Source organism: Mesoplodon bidens (genome assembly GCF_964165515.1).
Source record: "Mesoplodon bidens genome assembly, chromosome: 12".
Classification (NCBI taxonomy): domain Eukaryota; kingdom Metazoa; phylum Chordata; class Mammalia; order Artiodactyla; family Ziphiidae; genus Mesoplodon; species Mesoplodon bidens.
The window spans coordinates 78,181,146-78,195,051 of NC_138168.1; the positions used below are offsets into that span (position 1 = coordinate 78,181,146).

General features: G+C 37.7%; 1 protein-coding gene across 2 annotated transcripts in view; it reads right to left on the bottom strand.

Moving 5' to 3' along the window:
* LATS1 (large tumor suppressor kinase 1) overlaps nt 1–13,906 on the bottom strand; it is a 45,086-nt gene that overhangs the window by 25,507 nt on the left and 5,673 nt on the right. The window contains exons 2-3 of one of the 2 annotated variants that reach the window (XM_081251043.1): nt 5,028–5,501; nt 330–477 (exon numbers count right to left, since the gene is read on the bottom strand). In XM_081251043.1, the coding sequence (XP_081107169.1) occupies nt 330–477; nt 5,028–5,369 (490 nt within the window). In that variant the 5' untranslated portion in view covers nt 5,370–5,501. The remainder of the gene's footprint in view (nt 1–329; nt 478–5,027; nt 5,502–13,906) is intronic. The other variant, XM_081251044.1, reaches the window with a different exon arrangement.

Here is a 13,906-nt window from a genome sequence, read left to right on the forward strand (position 1 = left end):
TCTATGATGAACATGTTTTACAATAAGATTATATACATAAAAAAGGAATAGTCTGAATTATATTTATGGTTAAAAAGAAAAATATTTCAGCTGCATTATAAGCAATCAAGCAGTTCTCAACCTAGACTGCTGCTTATCAGAATTACCTATGGAACTTTAGGGCCCCATCTGCAAATTCATTTTGGTGTAACACTATAATGTTATTTTTCTAGCTTGAGGCTTTCACTTACCGTGATGCTTTTAACAATTTCTAAGATAAAACATTTTATATACTTAAATATTTTTAAGTATTATAAAATAAGAGACTAGGAAAAAATGTGATTAATCACCTGGCTTTAAGTTGGCATTAATAGGTCTGGCAGCTGCTGCAGCCATCTGTTCCCGTCGAGGATCTTGGTAACTCATTTTACTAATGAATTCAATTGCAGCTTCTATACTTCTGTTATTAGTTTTCTGAAGAGCTTGTATAACCATATCCTGGTATGAAGTTTTAAAAACAGAAATAAAATTTAAATCTTATAATTAGTAAGAAAGAAACAACACTATAACTTCCACTGGAGAAATTCATAATTTTGGAGAATAAGGCCCCAAGCCAAAATTTAATGTCCTGTTTGTAAAACTACTTTGGGGGGAGGGGCAAGTTAAGGGTAGGGGATTAAGAGGTACAAACTTTTATGTATAAAATAAATAAGCTACAAGGATATACTGTACAGCACAGTATAACTATAAAAATCCATACAATCTCAAATTACTAAAGAAAACAAACCCTCAAATTCTTCAAATGTTTCTTTAATATTTTCACCTTTATGTAGTGTATTACTGTTTTCTTCTAGGGTTTTTTCCCCAGATGCAATCGTAATAACATGCTTCTGAATTTCTCATTCTTATATAAACAAACAGAGACTATCAGATTGTTAAAAAGGTATCAATCAACATACTGGAAACCACTCTTTCGTACTGTTAAAGTATTTTATTAAGCATCTTTATCATTGTGTTTACTAGTAAAAGAGCTATGTAGTTCTGGTTCCTACCTTCATTAGGGTTTACATTTTCAGAGAATTTTATTTATGAGGACACAAATATAGGACAAATGGTAGAGGAAAAACACTCAGACTTTATATGATTATTTGATGAAGACTTTAGGAGGTTACATGGTATGAAAGAAAAAACAGGGAGTTTGGAATCAAATGGAACCAAAGAGGTTGAGTTCCAGCAGCCCTGCATTACTATGCTTTGTCTGTCATGCTTAGAAGCAAAAATACACTCCAGTGATTGGAGATTTATGTGCCCCCCTTTAGAACTGTGTGAACTCTGGTAACTTATTTAACATTTCAGAGCTCAGTTTCTTCATCTGTAATACACTCAGAGTTGATGTGAGGATTAAACAAGAAAACATGTAAAAGCACGGTGCCTGGAGCTCAGATATGGGTTGTCCTGCTCTGTTCCGTGTCCTTTATTTTATATGTAAACATAAATTATACACTAACATGCCAAAAGTATACTGATACACATTTTTCAAGAGGGAGGCAGCTACTTACTTGTCCTAGAGGATTTAGTATTTCAAACAATATTTTTAAATGAGAAATGGCTTAATAAGACTAATGGGTGACCAGGCTATTGATAGATGATCCTCTTACTCAAAATGACTGGAGATGATTGAGGCCAAGCAAAAAAAGGCTGCGGCAGAGACTTGTTGCCTACTCAAGACCTAGTCTCCCTTCTTTAGAAAAAGTTACTAGGATTTTTTTGAAAGAGGTTTTCCTTATAGCTACAGCGGCCACATGAAAATTCTGACCAATGAGACAAAAACCAAGGATTTCTTTTTCTTTTTTTTAAAAAAAACAAGGATTTCTGGAAGAATGTTGCTGTCCCTGATTTAGGTGCTGGTCCCTCCTGTACCCTGTTTCCTAGACAATAGATATGACACCTGTGCTAGAGCATGTTGCCACCAAGAAGGAAAATTCAAGAGATTCGTTAAGAGTTGTAGTTTGATATTTTTAAGAGACTGAACTGATGCTAGCTATATAAACTGAGTCACTATTTTGCTTAAAGCATTATTATTTGGATTTTTATTAAAAGCAACCAAACTCAATCCTTAACTGATAAAAAGGTACAGTGTGGTCACATTTTATGCCAATCAGACTTTGCAAAATTTGTAGTGAGATACAAAGGATTAGTAAGTCTCACTTTATGTGCAAATTTAAAATAATACATATCATCCAAATTAAAATTCACCAGGGAGTGCTTAACTTTAAAAGTGGTTAAACCAAGTGAACTGTAACTGTATTTATGCTAATATCACATGGCAGCGCTATCTCAGTTGGTAAGAAAACTGACACCCACCATTCCTTTTCAACATTGTAGGAACCATATCGTTAAATGCACTAGAATTTCAGCCTGTGATTTTGGTGGTGATTATGCTGGCTTTTATTTTTCAATTTTATTGCTATATGTTAAAATATTTTTTACACCGGTAACAATATCAACCAAGTGTTCCTTAAGTGGGGGTCTTAGTGCCAGGGTGAAAAAGAGCACCCTTAAATCAGTAACTTTGGAATAGAAGTCTTATGTGCTAAGAAAACATTATGTCCCCATTACTATGCTTTTGTTCTTCATGCTTAGAAACAAAAATACACTCCAGTGATTATAGCTTTATGTGCCCCAAGAATGCATCAATCCTTAATTTTTAACGTTTATTCCTACGAGGAAATTAATCTTGAAATACTTAAGGTTTTAATCTTATAGAGCACCAGAAACAGTCTCAAAAAATTGCAACTGCCTTGAACTTGGCATACTTAAAGGAATAGAGTTTATGAAATGATAAAAATAATGAAGTGAAAGGAATTCCCTGGTGGTCCAGTGGTTAGGACTGTGCACTTCCACTGCTGAGGGCCCGGGTTCAATCCCTGGTCAGGGAACTAAGATCCCATAAGCTGCGTGGTGCGGCAAAAAAAAAAAAAAGCGAAAACTAGATGAAGAATTTTGAAGTATCAAGTTAGGATCTTGAACAAATTCTGCAACATAATGGGAAGCTACCAGAATGAGTGATTCAGGAGGTAGAAGAAGTAAATTGCCATATTCTTTATATCACGGTGAGTATAAATAATACCATTCCTTCGTTATTTGGATAAATGAGGATTGATAAATGTCTAAATGCTTTTAGTACAGCAACCTTGCTTAAGGGGCTATTAATGTCATAAGGTAAACAATTTTGAAATGTGTGATTGCAGTAAAGCTAACGTATCTTTGTAACGCAAAGCAATTATTGTTATTATTGCCAACAGATAAAGAACAGGGCCCTGACCAATGCCTTACACTTCTTAAAACTGTCTACATTAGAAAAAAATTTTAAGTTCCTTAAAGGTACAGACCATCTTTGGTATGATTCCCTATCCTGACTGACGGGTTCACACACAGTAAGAGCTCCATAAATACATATTTACTGATGTGATTTATCTGACATACACGTTACCACTTAAGGGCCTTTACAGCCATGTGATTTTCTAAACTCCCTTTCCCTAGCAACATGTAAGAGGAAAGAATAAGACCAATGTTTCAGCCTTCTCTTTATTCTTTGCCTTTCGGCTAAAGGATTAGGAGAAAGTACTCTAAGAGACTCTCCATTCAAGCCATTTCCTTAATCCTCCAACTACTAACCAGGAAAACATCCCAGGATCTCTTCTCCTCCCCCACCCCCATATATTTTCTGGTGCAAATCCAATATATTTAGAACACTTAAATATAAAATTAATAGGAAATAATATTAATCAAGTGAAGATAATGGGCCAGAAAGAATAATCTCTTTTTCTTCCTAGTTTAGTTATAAATTTCCCTTTTCAAATCCATTACTATAATGAATACTTAGGTTCTCATTTTTAAAATTAAATACAGAGATATCTGAAAACGTGGTCGCTAAAATATTAACAAGGTGAAGGAATTTTTTTTTTTTTTGCGGTACGCGGGCTTCTCACTGTTGTGGCCTCTCCCGTTGTGCAGCACAGGCTCCGGACGCGCAGGCTCAGCGGCCATGGTTCACGGGCCCAGCCGCTCCGCGGCATGTGGGATCTTCCCGGACCGGGGCACGAACCCGTGTCCCCTGCATCGGCAGGCGGACTCTCAACCACTGCGCCACCAGGGAAGCCCAAGGTGAAGGAATTTTAAGGGTAGTTATTTTTGTGTAGTGGAGCTAATTTTTAGTTTCTTCCTTATATGGTTTAATTTTTAACGGGGAATAGATATTACTTTTATAATCAGGAAAAAAGTTACTATCATTTTGAAAGAAAATGTAATCAATGCTTCATTATTCACATTTAGTTACAATTTCCATGGCCAATTTTCACCTAAAATGATTTCTGCTATCTAAAATATTCATCTAAACTATGTAATCATAGAAAATAAATTTTATTAGTAACCTAAGCAAAATGGGTATGATTAAATAATAAAGACTATGAAAACTTTCAAAATGAGTTCTAAAAGTAAATATTAAAGACTTAGCATAATTGACATGAACTGAAATTTCACCAAAAAAACTTGAAATTCTTGGAGACTAATCAACAAGTAAATTTTTAGTTTTTGTGAAGTTAAGCTTTGAGTCTGAGAGGTCTGTGAGCATTAAGTGCTGAATGATGTCTCTGGCCGCTCTTCCTTCTCTGTAGTATAAGCTTATACTTCATCCCCTTAGGGCCCTCATTTCTACAACAGCCACTCGGCTCACAGGGGAAACTACCCCACACAGACGGATGTCCTTGCCCTGCCCTCACTTGTGGCTTCCCTCACCTGCACTTCCACTCTGACTTCATGACTTGACCTTTTAAATCTCAGGACCACAGAGAAAGCTAAAGAAATAATAATTATTTTGTTTTAATAATTAATGAAATTGTAAACAACATTCTTTGCTGATAGAATATACAAATTTCTATACATAGTTAAATTCTCTCAAAGGAAACATCTGGGCAGGAGGTCACCTAAAAAGTGTTATGTAGTGTAAGGTAAGAAAAATCCTTTCTTTTGTTTTTAAAAATTCTTACCTCATCAAATCCAGCAGCTTGCAAGTCTTGAAGCATTTGTGGATTAACTTCTGAAGTACTCCGACTTGTTTCATTTGCAAATGGTTGTAGAGAGTTTCGAATTTCCAGCAAGGCTTTATGATGCATCCCAAACTTGGGTGGATTTCTGACTTGTCGCGGATCTTCAGCTGACATTTTACTCATGTTATGCTCAGCCTTAGCAGCATCGGATGGTTTGGATAAATTCCTAAGAGATTCCCGAATTTCTTGAAGCATTTGTCGGCTGCTGCCAGTGTAGTTACTGGCAGGAAAGGTCTTAGGCCTCATTTGTCTATATCCTTCTGGCTTTTCACTCCTCTTCATGAAAACATCTATATATATAACTCACACAAAAGACTTCTTTAAGAGCTACTTGATAGATTCAGAGCTTTCCCTTGAGCAAAACTGAAAAAGATCCTTTGTAGAAGCCCCCAGGAATGTTAAAATTTTTACGATCTAAATAAAAGAAAAAACAAACAAAGCTATAAAGTGACTGATAAAGCAGTACCATGTATAGTAGTCCAGCACCCCCTTAATCACGGGGTATACCTTCTAAGACCACCAGTGGATGCCTGAAACCTCGGATAGTACCCATCCCTATATATATACAGTAGACCCCTGAACAACATGGGTTTGAACTGCATGGGTCTATTTATATGTGGATTTTTTTCAACAAATAGTTGAAAAAACGGTACAACGCGACCTGGAGGTTGGTTGAACCTGAGGATGCAGAACGGAAGGCTGACTGTAAAGTTATCTCCGCCAGTTTTCGACTGCACAGAGAGCTGGCACTCCAACCCCCAAGTTGTTCTAGGGTCAACTGTACTATGTTTTTTCCTTTACATACATATTTATGATAAAGTTTAATTAATTAATTAGGCACAGTAAAAGATTAGCAACCAATAATAAAATACAACAATTATGGGAATTCGCTGGCAGTACAGTGGTTAGAACTCTATACTCTCACTGCCAAGGGCCCAGAGTTCAATCCCTGGTCAGGGAACTAAGATCCCACAAGCCTTGCAGCCAAAAGAAAAAGAAAAAAAGAACAATTACAACCACATACTGTAATAAAAGTTACGTGAACGTAATTTCTCTCTCAAAATATCTTACTGTATAAATGTAATGCTTTCTCCATCTTAACTAAGCACTTAACATATACCGTGGCCATCACTTTTACAGTTTGAGGTGTGAGAGCAAAACTAGCACAAATGTCTTCTTCCTTCTACACAATTTCATGTATAGAAGATTCTTTCTTACCGTAGATCTTAAAACCTTGGCACACTATTTTTTTTTCTTATTAAATCGAGAACTTTCACCCTTTCACTTTAAGGAAGCACTTTTTGGCTTCTTTTTGGCATATCCGAATTGCCAGCCTCACTACTCTTGCGCCTCAGGGCCATTATTAAGTAAAACATGAGCTGCTTGAACACAAGCACTGCAATATCGTGACAGTCAATCTGATAACCCAGGCGGCTGCTGAGTGACTAATGAGAGGGATACACTGGACAAAGGGATGATTTACTTCCTCGGTGGGATGGAGCCAGATGGCATAAGATTTCATCCATGCTACTCAGGACGATACACAACTTAAAACTTATGAATTATTTCTGGAATCTTCCATTTAATATTTTCAGACCACAAGTGACCATGGGTAACTGAAACCTTGGAAGGCCAAACCACGGATAAGGGAAGACTACTGTATTAAGGGGAAAAAACCCCACTGACTTATAAGTTAAAAGACCTAGGTTAGAGTTCTGGCTCCATTAAGGATTACTGTATAGTCAGGACATGTTAGTTGTGCCTATTTCCTAATCTACAAAATTACCTCAAGTACTGGTTACGACGATAAAAAATAATTTTAAGAGTGCTTTAGTAAGCATATAAAGTACAGCTGACCCTTGAACAACACGGGGCTTTGGGGCACCAACCCACCACACAGTGGAAAATCTGGGTGTAACTTATAATCGGTTCTCTGTACCCTCAGTTCCGAGTCCGTGGATCCTGTAGTACAGTAGCATTTACTATTCAAAAATCCAGGTATAAGTGGACCCACACAGTTCAAACCCGCGATGTTCGAGGGTCAACCGTATATACAAATGCAAGGGATTTCTAGTGAACAATACAATGGGCAACCTCCCATTATTAAATTCTTCATCTAGTGGCTACAATTTTAGGTTTTACTACCAGACTTCAAGTATACAATTGCTTTAAAAGAAAGGGAACTGCCGCTTTAAAAAGGTTTTTAAGTCACTAGTCCAGAAGATACCTTTATGCTTCAAAAACAGATGCTTGGATTTATTTCTCAAACTGTGGACTGGGACTCTAGAGACAGTAAGCTTATTAACAACAGGGTGAGGAAAGGACCTCTAGACTTGTCTAATTCCTTACTTAATGCATGAATGGCTTCTACAATGCACTGGAGCAACAGTCACCTAAAATCTACTTAAATATCCCCACTGATAGGGAAATCACTAACTCAAGAAAGCCATTCCACTTGTGATCTGCAACAACTGTTAGAAATTCTACGTGGAACACCATGAAATCTCACTCAGTGCATATTCAGAGCCTGTTACAGGCTGATGCTAAACAACTTTGTCTGCATTCTTACCAACCATCATGTAATGTGAGTGGTGATTACACTTAAGGAGACTAGAAATAGGTGATACTTAGCAATGTTCCATATCCCCATGGTTCCAGTTACAAACTGTTTCACCCAAACTCTCTGAACCTCAGTTTTCTCATTTACAAAGTAGAGATAATAAACCTGTTACCTCCTCAAAAACCCTTTCCCTAGTTACCTAATTACTGTTTTATTTTCTTGTTAATACTTACCACTATCTAAAATTATCTTACTTGTTTACTTGTTGTCAACCTCCCCTCACTGAAATAAAAGCTCCATAAAAGTACAGGACCTTATTTGTCTCATAAACACTGTCTACCACCTTTATCAGAGCCTGGCACATACTGAGTCCTCGATAAATATACATGTTAAACGAATGAAATAAACATGTCTCCTAGATATCCCAGTTCCTTTAACTGTTCTCCAATTCTTGTCATTCTTGTCATGCTCTTCTGGATACACTCTAGTTTGTAAAAATCCTACTGGTGCTAGAAAAGCACAGCACTTGTAATGAAAAAACAAACAAACAAAAAAATTCAAGTATTTGTTCTGTTAATTATTAGCAATGTGAACTTCGGCATTTAATTCTCTCAAAAATTGCTTCCTGAGGCACAAAATGGTTAGAGTAAGAAGGTTTACCTTATGGCTTGAACAAGGATTAAGAGGGACAAACCAATACAACTAAAGGAATATACATACAAATGTTTAAAAATGTAGAATGTTCTTGGCAATACCATCTATAAGAGCAAATATAGATGTCATCAATCTAGATGCTCATCAGTAATTGTTTGAGTATTTATAGTACATCTATGTAACGTGATGAAGCAGATGTTAAAAAGACTGATGCAGTTCATGAACAGATACCCATAATATTCTTTAATATTCTTAAGCAAAAAAGGCAAATTTCAAAACACTTTGTATAAAATAAAAGCCAATTTCTATTCTGAAATTAGATTACTGTGATGGAGAACCTAATATATAGCAAAGGGAAATCTACTCAATGCTCTGTGGTGACCTAAATGGAAAGGAAATCTAAAAAAAAGTGGCTATGTGTACACGTATGACTGATTCACTTGGCTGTACAGAAACTAACACAAACGTTGTAAAGCAACTATACTCCAATAAAAGTTGAAAAAAAAAAAAAAAAAAAAAAAAAGAACAGGAGGGCTGCAACAGCCCCAAAGGCAATGCAGCCCAGGATAAGATCCATGTCAGTTTCAAAACAAACAAACAAAAAAAGATTATCATTATCATGATGGTTGTACAGCTCTGTAAACATACAAAAACCCAAAAACCAAAAAACACTGAATTATGCACTTTAAATGAGCAAACTTTATGGTATATAAATTGTACCATACAGCTGTTAAAAATAAACCTTTTTTATTTTTAAAAATTATATTTATGGATATTAATTACATATATACACATACATGAATATTTGCAGAAGGCCTGAGACAAGATGAAGTCCTGAAGCAGACCACTAGAGGCACAGTTTCCTGATGACTTCACCTCAATAATCAGTACTTTTGTGGTACAACTGCTAAATTAGTTATGAATCAATCAAATTCTACTTGACAAGCAGCCCACATTTCTCCATTTTGTAAAAACAAAAATAATGAACTTTGTCACTGTTATGTCTGTCTACAACATGACCCAATCTACTGATAATTATTTCATAAACGAAATTCGGACTGATACATCTTGTGCTTTTATGAAGAAAGCTGGTCTCTGATGATAAGCATTTTTTCCCCGAAGCCTTCCCAGAATATTAATAGCTTACTAATGAATTTTTCTAGGTTTAACACTTAGCTCACCAGTCTAAAGTTGCAGAATCAACTCTCTACCCTTTCTAAAAGGGAAGATATTTTCCACTTCCAGTTCTAGAACCTATCATTTCTCCATCATCAAGGATTAACAACAGTGGTTGTGCAATGTCACATGTCAGTTATCTCAGTATCTGGTTTGCATTTAATTTATAGCATCTAGGCAATCCTTTAATATCTCATTATTTTGGGTTTCAACTCCAAGTTAGCCATCATTTTTTGGGGGGGTGCTGGGCGGTGTGGCATAAGGAATCTTAGTCCCCCGACCGAACCTGTGTCCCCTGCAGTGGAAGCACGGAGTCTTAGCCACTGGACCACAAGGGAAGTCCCTAGCCATCACTGTATTTATTTATTTATTTTATTTTAAATTTTTTTAAAAAATTTATTTGTTTGTTTGTTTGTTTATTTATTTATGGCTGCTTTGGGTCTTCGTTGCTGCGTGCAGGCTCTCTAGTTGCGGTGAGCAGGGGCTACTCTTTGTTGCGGTGCACGTGCTTCTCATTGTGGTGGCTTCTCTTGTTGCGGAGCACGGGCTCTAGGCGCACAGGCTTCAGTAGTTGTGGCACGAGGGCTTCAGTAGTTGTGGCTCGTGGGCTCTAGAGTGCAGGCTCAGTAGCTGTGGTGCACGGGCTTAGTTGCTCCGCGGCACATGGGATCTTCCTGGACCAGGGCTCAAACCTCTGTCCCCTGCATTGGCAGGTGGATTCTTAACCACTGTGCCACCAGGGAAGCCCTCTAGCCATCATTTTATTATTATATTATTTTACCACTTCCCAGATCGTTCTCCTTGATAGAGAAGAGAAACCAAAATAAGTATAGTTTTGCTTCTCTCTGTCAAGATACTACATTTGCCTTCCATGCCCCTAAAACAGAAACTGGTAAACAGCAGGCAGTGCAAAAATATCTGTTAAACTAATAAATGCAGGTGATTTATTCCTTCTTTTTACTCTTAAGAAAATATAATCTTGGTTTTTTTGTAATTATAAAAAGATGGACCTTATTGAAAAATTCAAATATTATGTAATTATGTAAAGCAGAAGTCCCTCATAAGTCCCTCCTTCAACAGAGGGAGAACCACTGTAGTAGGCTGAATAATGACATCCCAAAAGATAATCACTTCCAAATCCCTGGAATCTGAAATGTTATCTTATTTGGAAAAAGGGACTTTGCAGATGTCATTAAGGAATTTGAAATGGGGAGATTATCAACAATTATCCAGTTGAGCAGTACATGCATGAGAGGCGGGGGAGATTTGATACACAGAATAGGAGGAGGCAATGTGACCATGGAGGCAGAGACTAGAGGGCGCAGCCAGAAGCCAAGGAATGCTGGCAGCCAAAAGAAAGATGGAAATGGCAAGGAACTGCTTTTCTCCTAGAACCTCCTAAGGGACAGTGGCCTTGCTAACAACTTGATTTTGGGCCAGTGATACTGATTTTAGAATTCTAGCCTCCAGAACTGTATGAGAAAACATTTATGTTGTTTTAAGCCTTCAATTTTGTAGTAATTTGTTACATAAGGCACAGAAAACTAATACAATCACTATTAATACTGCATATTCTAACATATATTACTCTTAATCAAAATGGGATCGTAACACACAAAATATGATGTCATTCTTTTACATTATCACGTGACTTTACAAGAAGAGAATGTCGTGTTGACCAAACTTATCTGACCAAAGAACTTTTCCCCCCAGAGCATTTTATGGGATTCATGCTCTACGTAATATACTTTAGAGAATGCTGGACCAGCGAGATTCACTCTAGTCGTATATTCTATAACTCTGTACTTTGACTAACATTCCTAACATCCAAGTGAGTGCACAATGGTCACAGAAATGACTGAGTTCTGGGATACGTGTAATAATGTGTTATAGGTTTAAATAAATGATTAGTTTACACGTAGTTCTTTCATATACACGTAGAAATACTTGTGAATAAGATATGATGCCTGGTATTTCAAAATAATTTCGTTTTGTGATGAAGTGGATGGAGATTTGGATGAGACAAAAGTGATAAACTGATGATTGTTGTAGCCGGGTGATGGGTACATGAGAGTTCACTGTACTATTCCCTTTACTTCTGTGTATACTTGAGTTTTCCAAAACCAAAAGCAAAAAAATAAAGAAAAGGAAATGACTATAGCGCTCTGTATCTTGGAATGGTTCTGCTACAAATTATTTATTTATTTTCACATGTTTATTGGAATATAATCGCATTACAATGTTGTGTTAGTTTCTGCTGTATAACAAAGTGAATCAGCTGTATGTATACATATATCCCCATATCCTCTCCCTCTTGAGCCTCCCTCCCACCCTCGCTATCCCACCCCTCTAGGTGGTCACAAAGCACCTAGCTGATCTCCCTGTGCTATGCAGCTGCTTCCCACTAGCTACCTATTTTACATTTGGTAGTGGATATATGTCCATGCTACTCTCTTACTTCGTCCCAGCTTCCCCTTCCCGCCTTACTAATTATTCTTATTCAAAGTACACTAAAACACACAGGATTTCTTTAAAGAAACCATTAATTCTATGTAACAATATTGTTTCAACATTAGCTTTTCAAGGGAAATAACAGAAACATTATGTTTAAATGTTCATTTCAATTGTAATATGATCTGCATCACCTGATGTCAGAAACGGTGAAATGGAGGAAATGTGGCATGTCTTTATCCAATTGCTTTTGATTAATACCTGTGGCAGAGACTACACTAACATACTGCCCTCTATTTCCCAGTTAGTTGCCAAAGCCCCGCTAGTAGGTATCTGTAATGTGTGTCCATTCTGGGCCAAGGCAGTTAAATGCCATTGTGCTTCCCCATCTGTCGCTTTCCTGCTTCAATTACAATCCAGGCCACATTTTGAGATGGTAGCTTCACATTATAGGGGACTGTGGGTCCCTAAGCCACTGGATGGCTTACTAACGACCCCCATTGGACTGAGTGTGAGCAAGATAGGAAATCTCTGTAGTGTTAAGTCATTGATATTTTGGGATTTGTTACCACAAAATAGCCCAATATTATTGTGGCAATAAAGACCGTCAAAACAAGCAGAGTCTATTTATTCAGAGCTTGCTATTGGAAGGGAGTTGGCCACTGTCACTCGTGTTTAGCAGAGACTCAAAGGCAGGCAGGGAAGCGGAAGAAGACTTCAGGGATGCTCTAGTTGTAGGCTGCTGTCATGAGGAAGCTGGAGGCCAGCTAACTAAAAGTGGGACATCCTATGTGACTGTTTTGGGAAGCATATTTGGTTTTCTCTTGTTGGTCCTGAGAGAAGCTGGCATCTACTGACCAAGACTTGACTGTTTGGGACTACTGCTACTAAGACTGTGGGTCAGAGTTCTACTTTCGTATATGATCTAGCCATTGTCTATCTGTATACGTAGTCTCTCATTACCCTAATACAGAAATTGGTACCTAGAAGTGAGATGCCGCTATAACATAAACCTAATATGGTACTGGCCAAGTGGTCAGGTTGAGGGCTTCAAGGGAACTGATACTGGAGGCTGGAAAAATGGAGAACCATGTTTTTTTTTTTTTTTTGCGGTACACGGGCCTCTCACTGTTGTGGCCTCTCTCGTTGCGGAGCTCAGGCTCCGGACGCGCAGCCTCAGCGGCCATGGCTCACGGGCCCAGCCGCTCCGCGCCATGTGGGATCTTCCCGGACCAGGGCACGAACCCGCGTCCCCTGCATCGGCAGGCGGACTCTCAACCACTGCGCCACCAGGGAAGCCCCGAGAACCATGTTTCACAGTGGCAAAATATTTGATAAAGTGCTTTGCCTGTTATAACTTACAAGGTAACAAATGGCCTACTGAACTTGTAGTTAGTTCTATGACAAGAGTTTAGAAAAGAGAATCTTAGAAGTGTATTCTGGCTGCTATTGGCTATTTGGCAAAGCAATATAAATAAATGACAAGGTCATGAAAAAAAGCAGCTTATTTGCAAACAAAAACAGAAAGGGACAGAAAGGGTTCAGAAATTTAAAGTCTTGCAGAACTGGAAAAGCAGCTTGCTTTTAGACCCCAACATGAAGAGGTAGGATTAAAAGATTCTGAGCACAGGTGCCCACTGAAACCTCTTGGCTGATTAAAGTACCTCAGTGGTTTAAAACAACAACAAAAACCAACGTTAAGGGTATGGCCTTCCCTCAAATAACCAACTGAGAAGCGAAATGGGAGTTCTCAAATCTCTGGATGAGGTTACTACCACATGTGAACTTTGGTTATGGTTACTGACACATGCAACTGACTGGAATTAAACACATCAGAAGCTTTCTAAATTGAGGAAACTGTTTTGTTAAAAAAATTTTTTTTTTGAAAAACCACTCAAGCTCAAACTAAAAAACCCTTCAACTATTCAAAATGTAAAACCCTTGGGCTCTCAACTTCTACGAAGAGTAACTTAGTCAA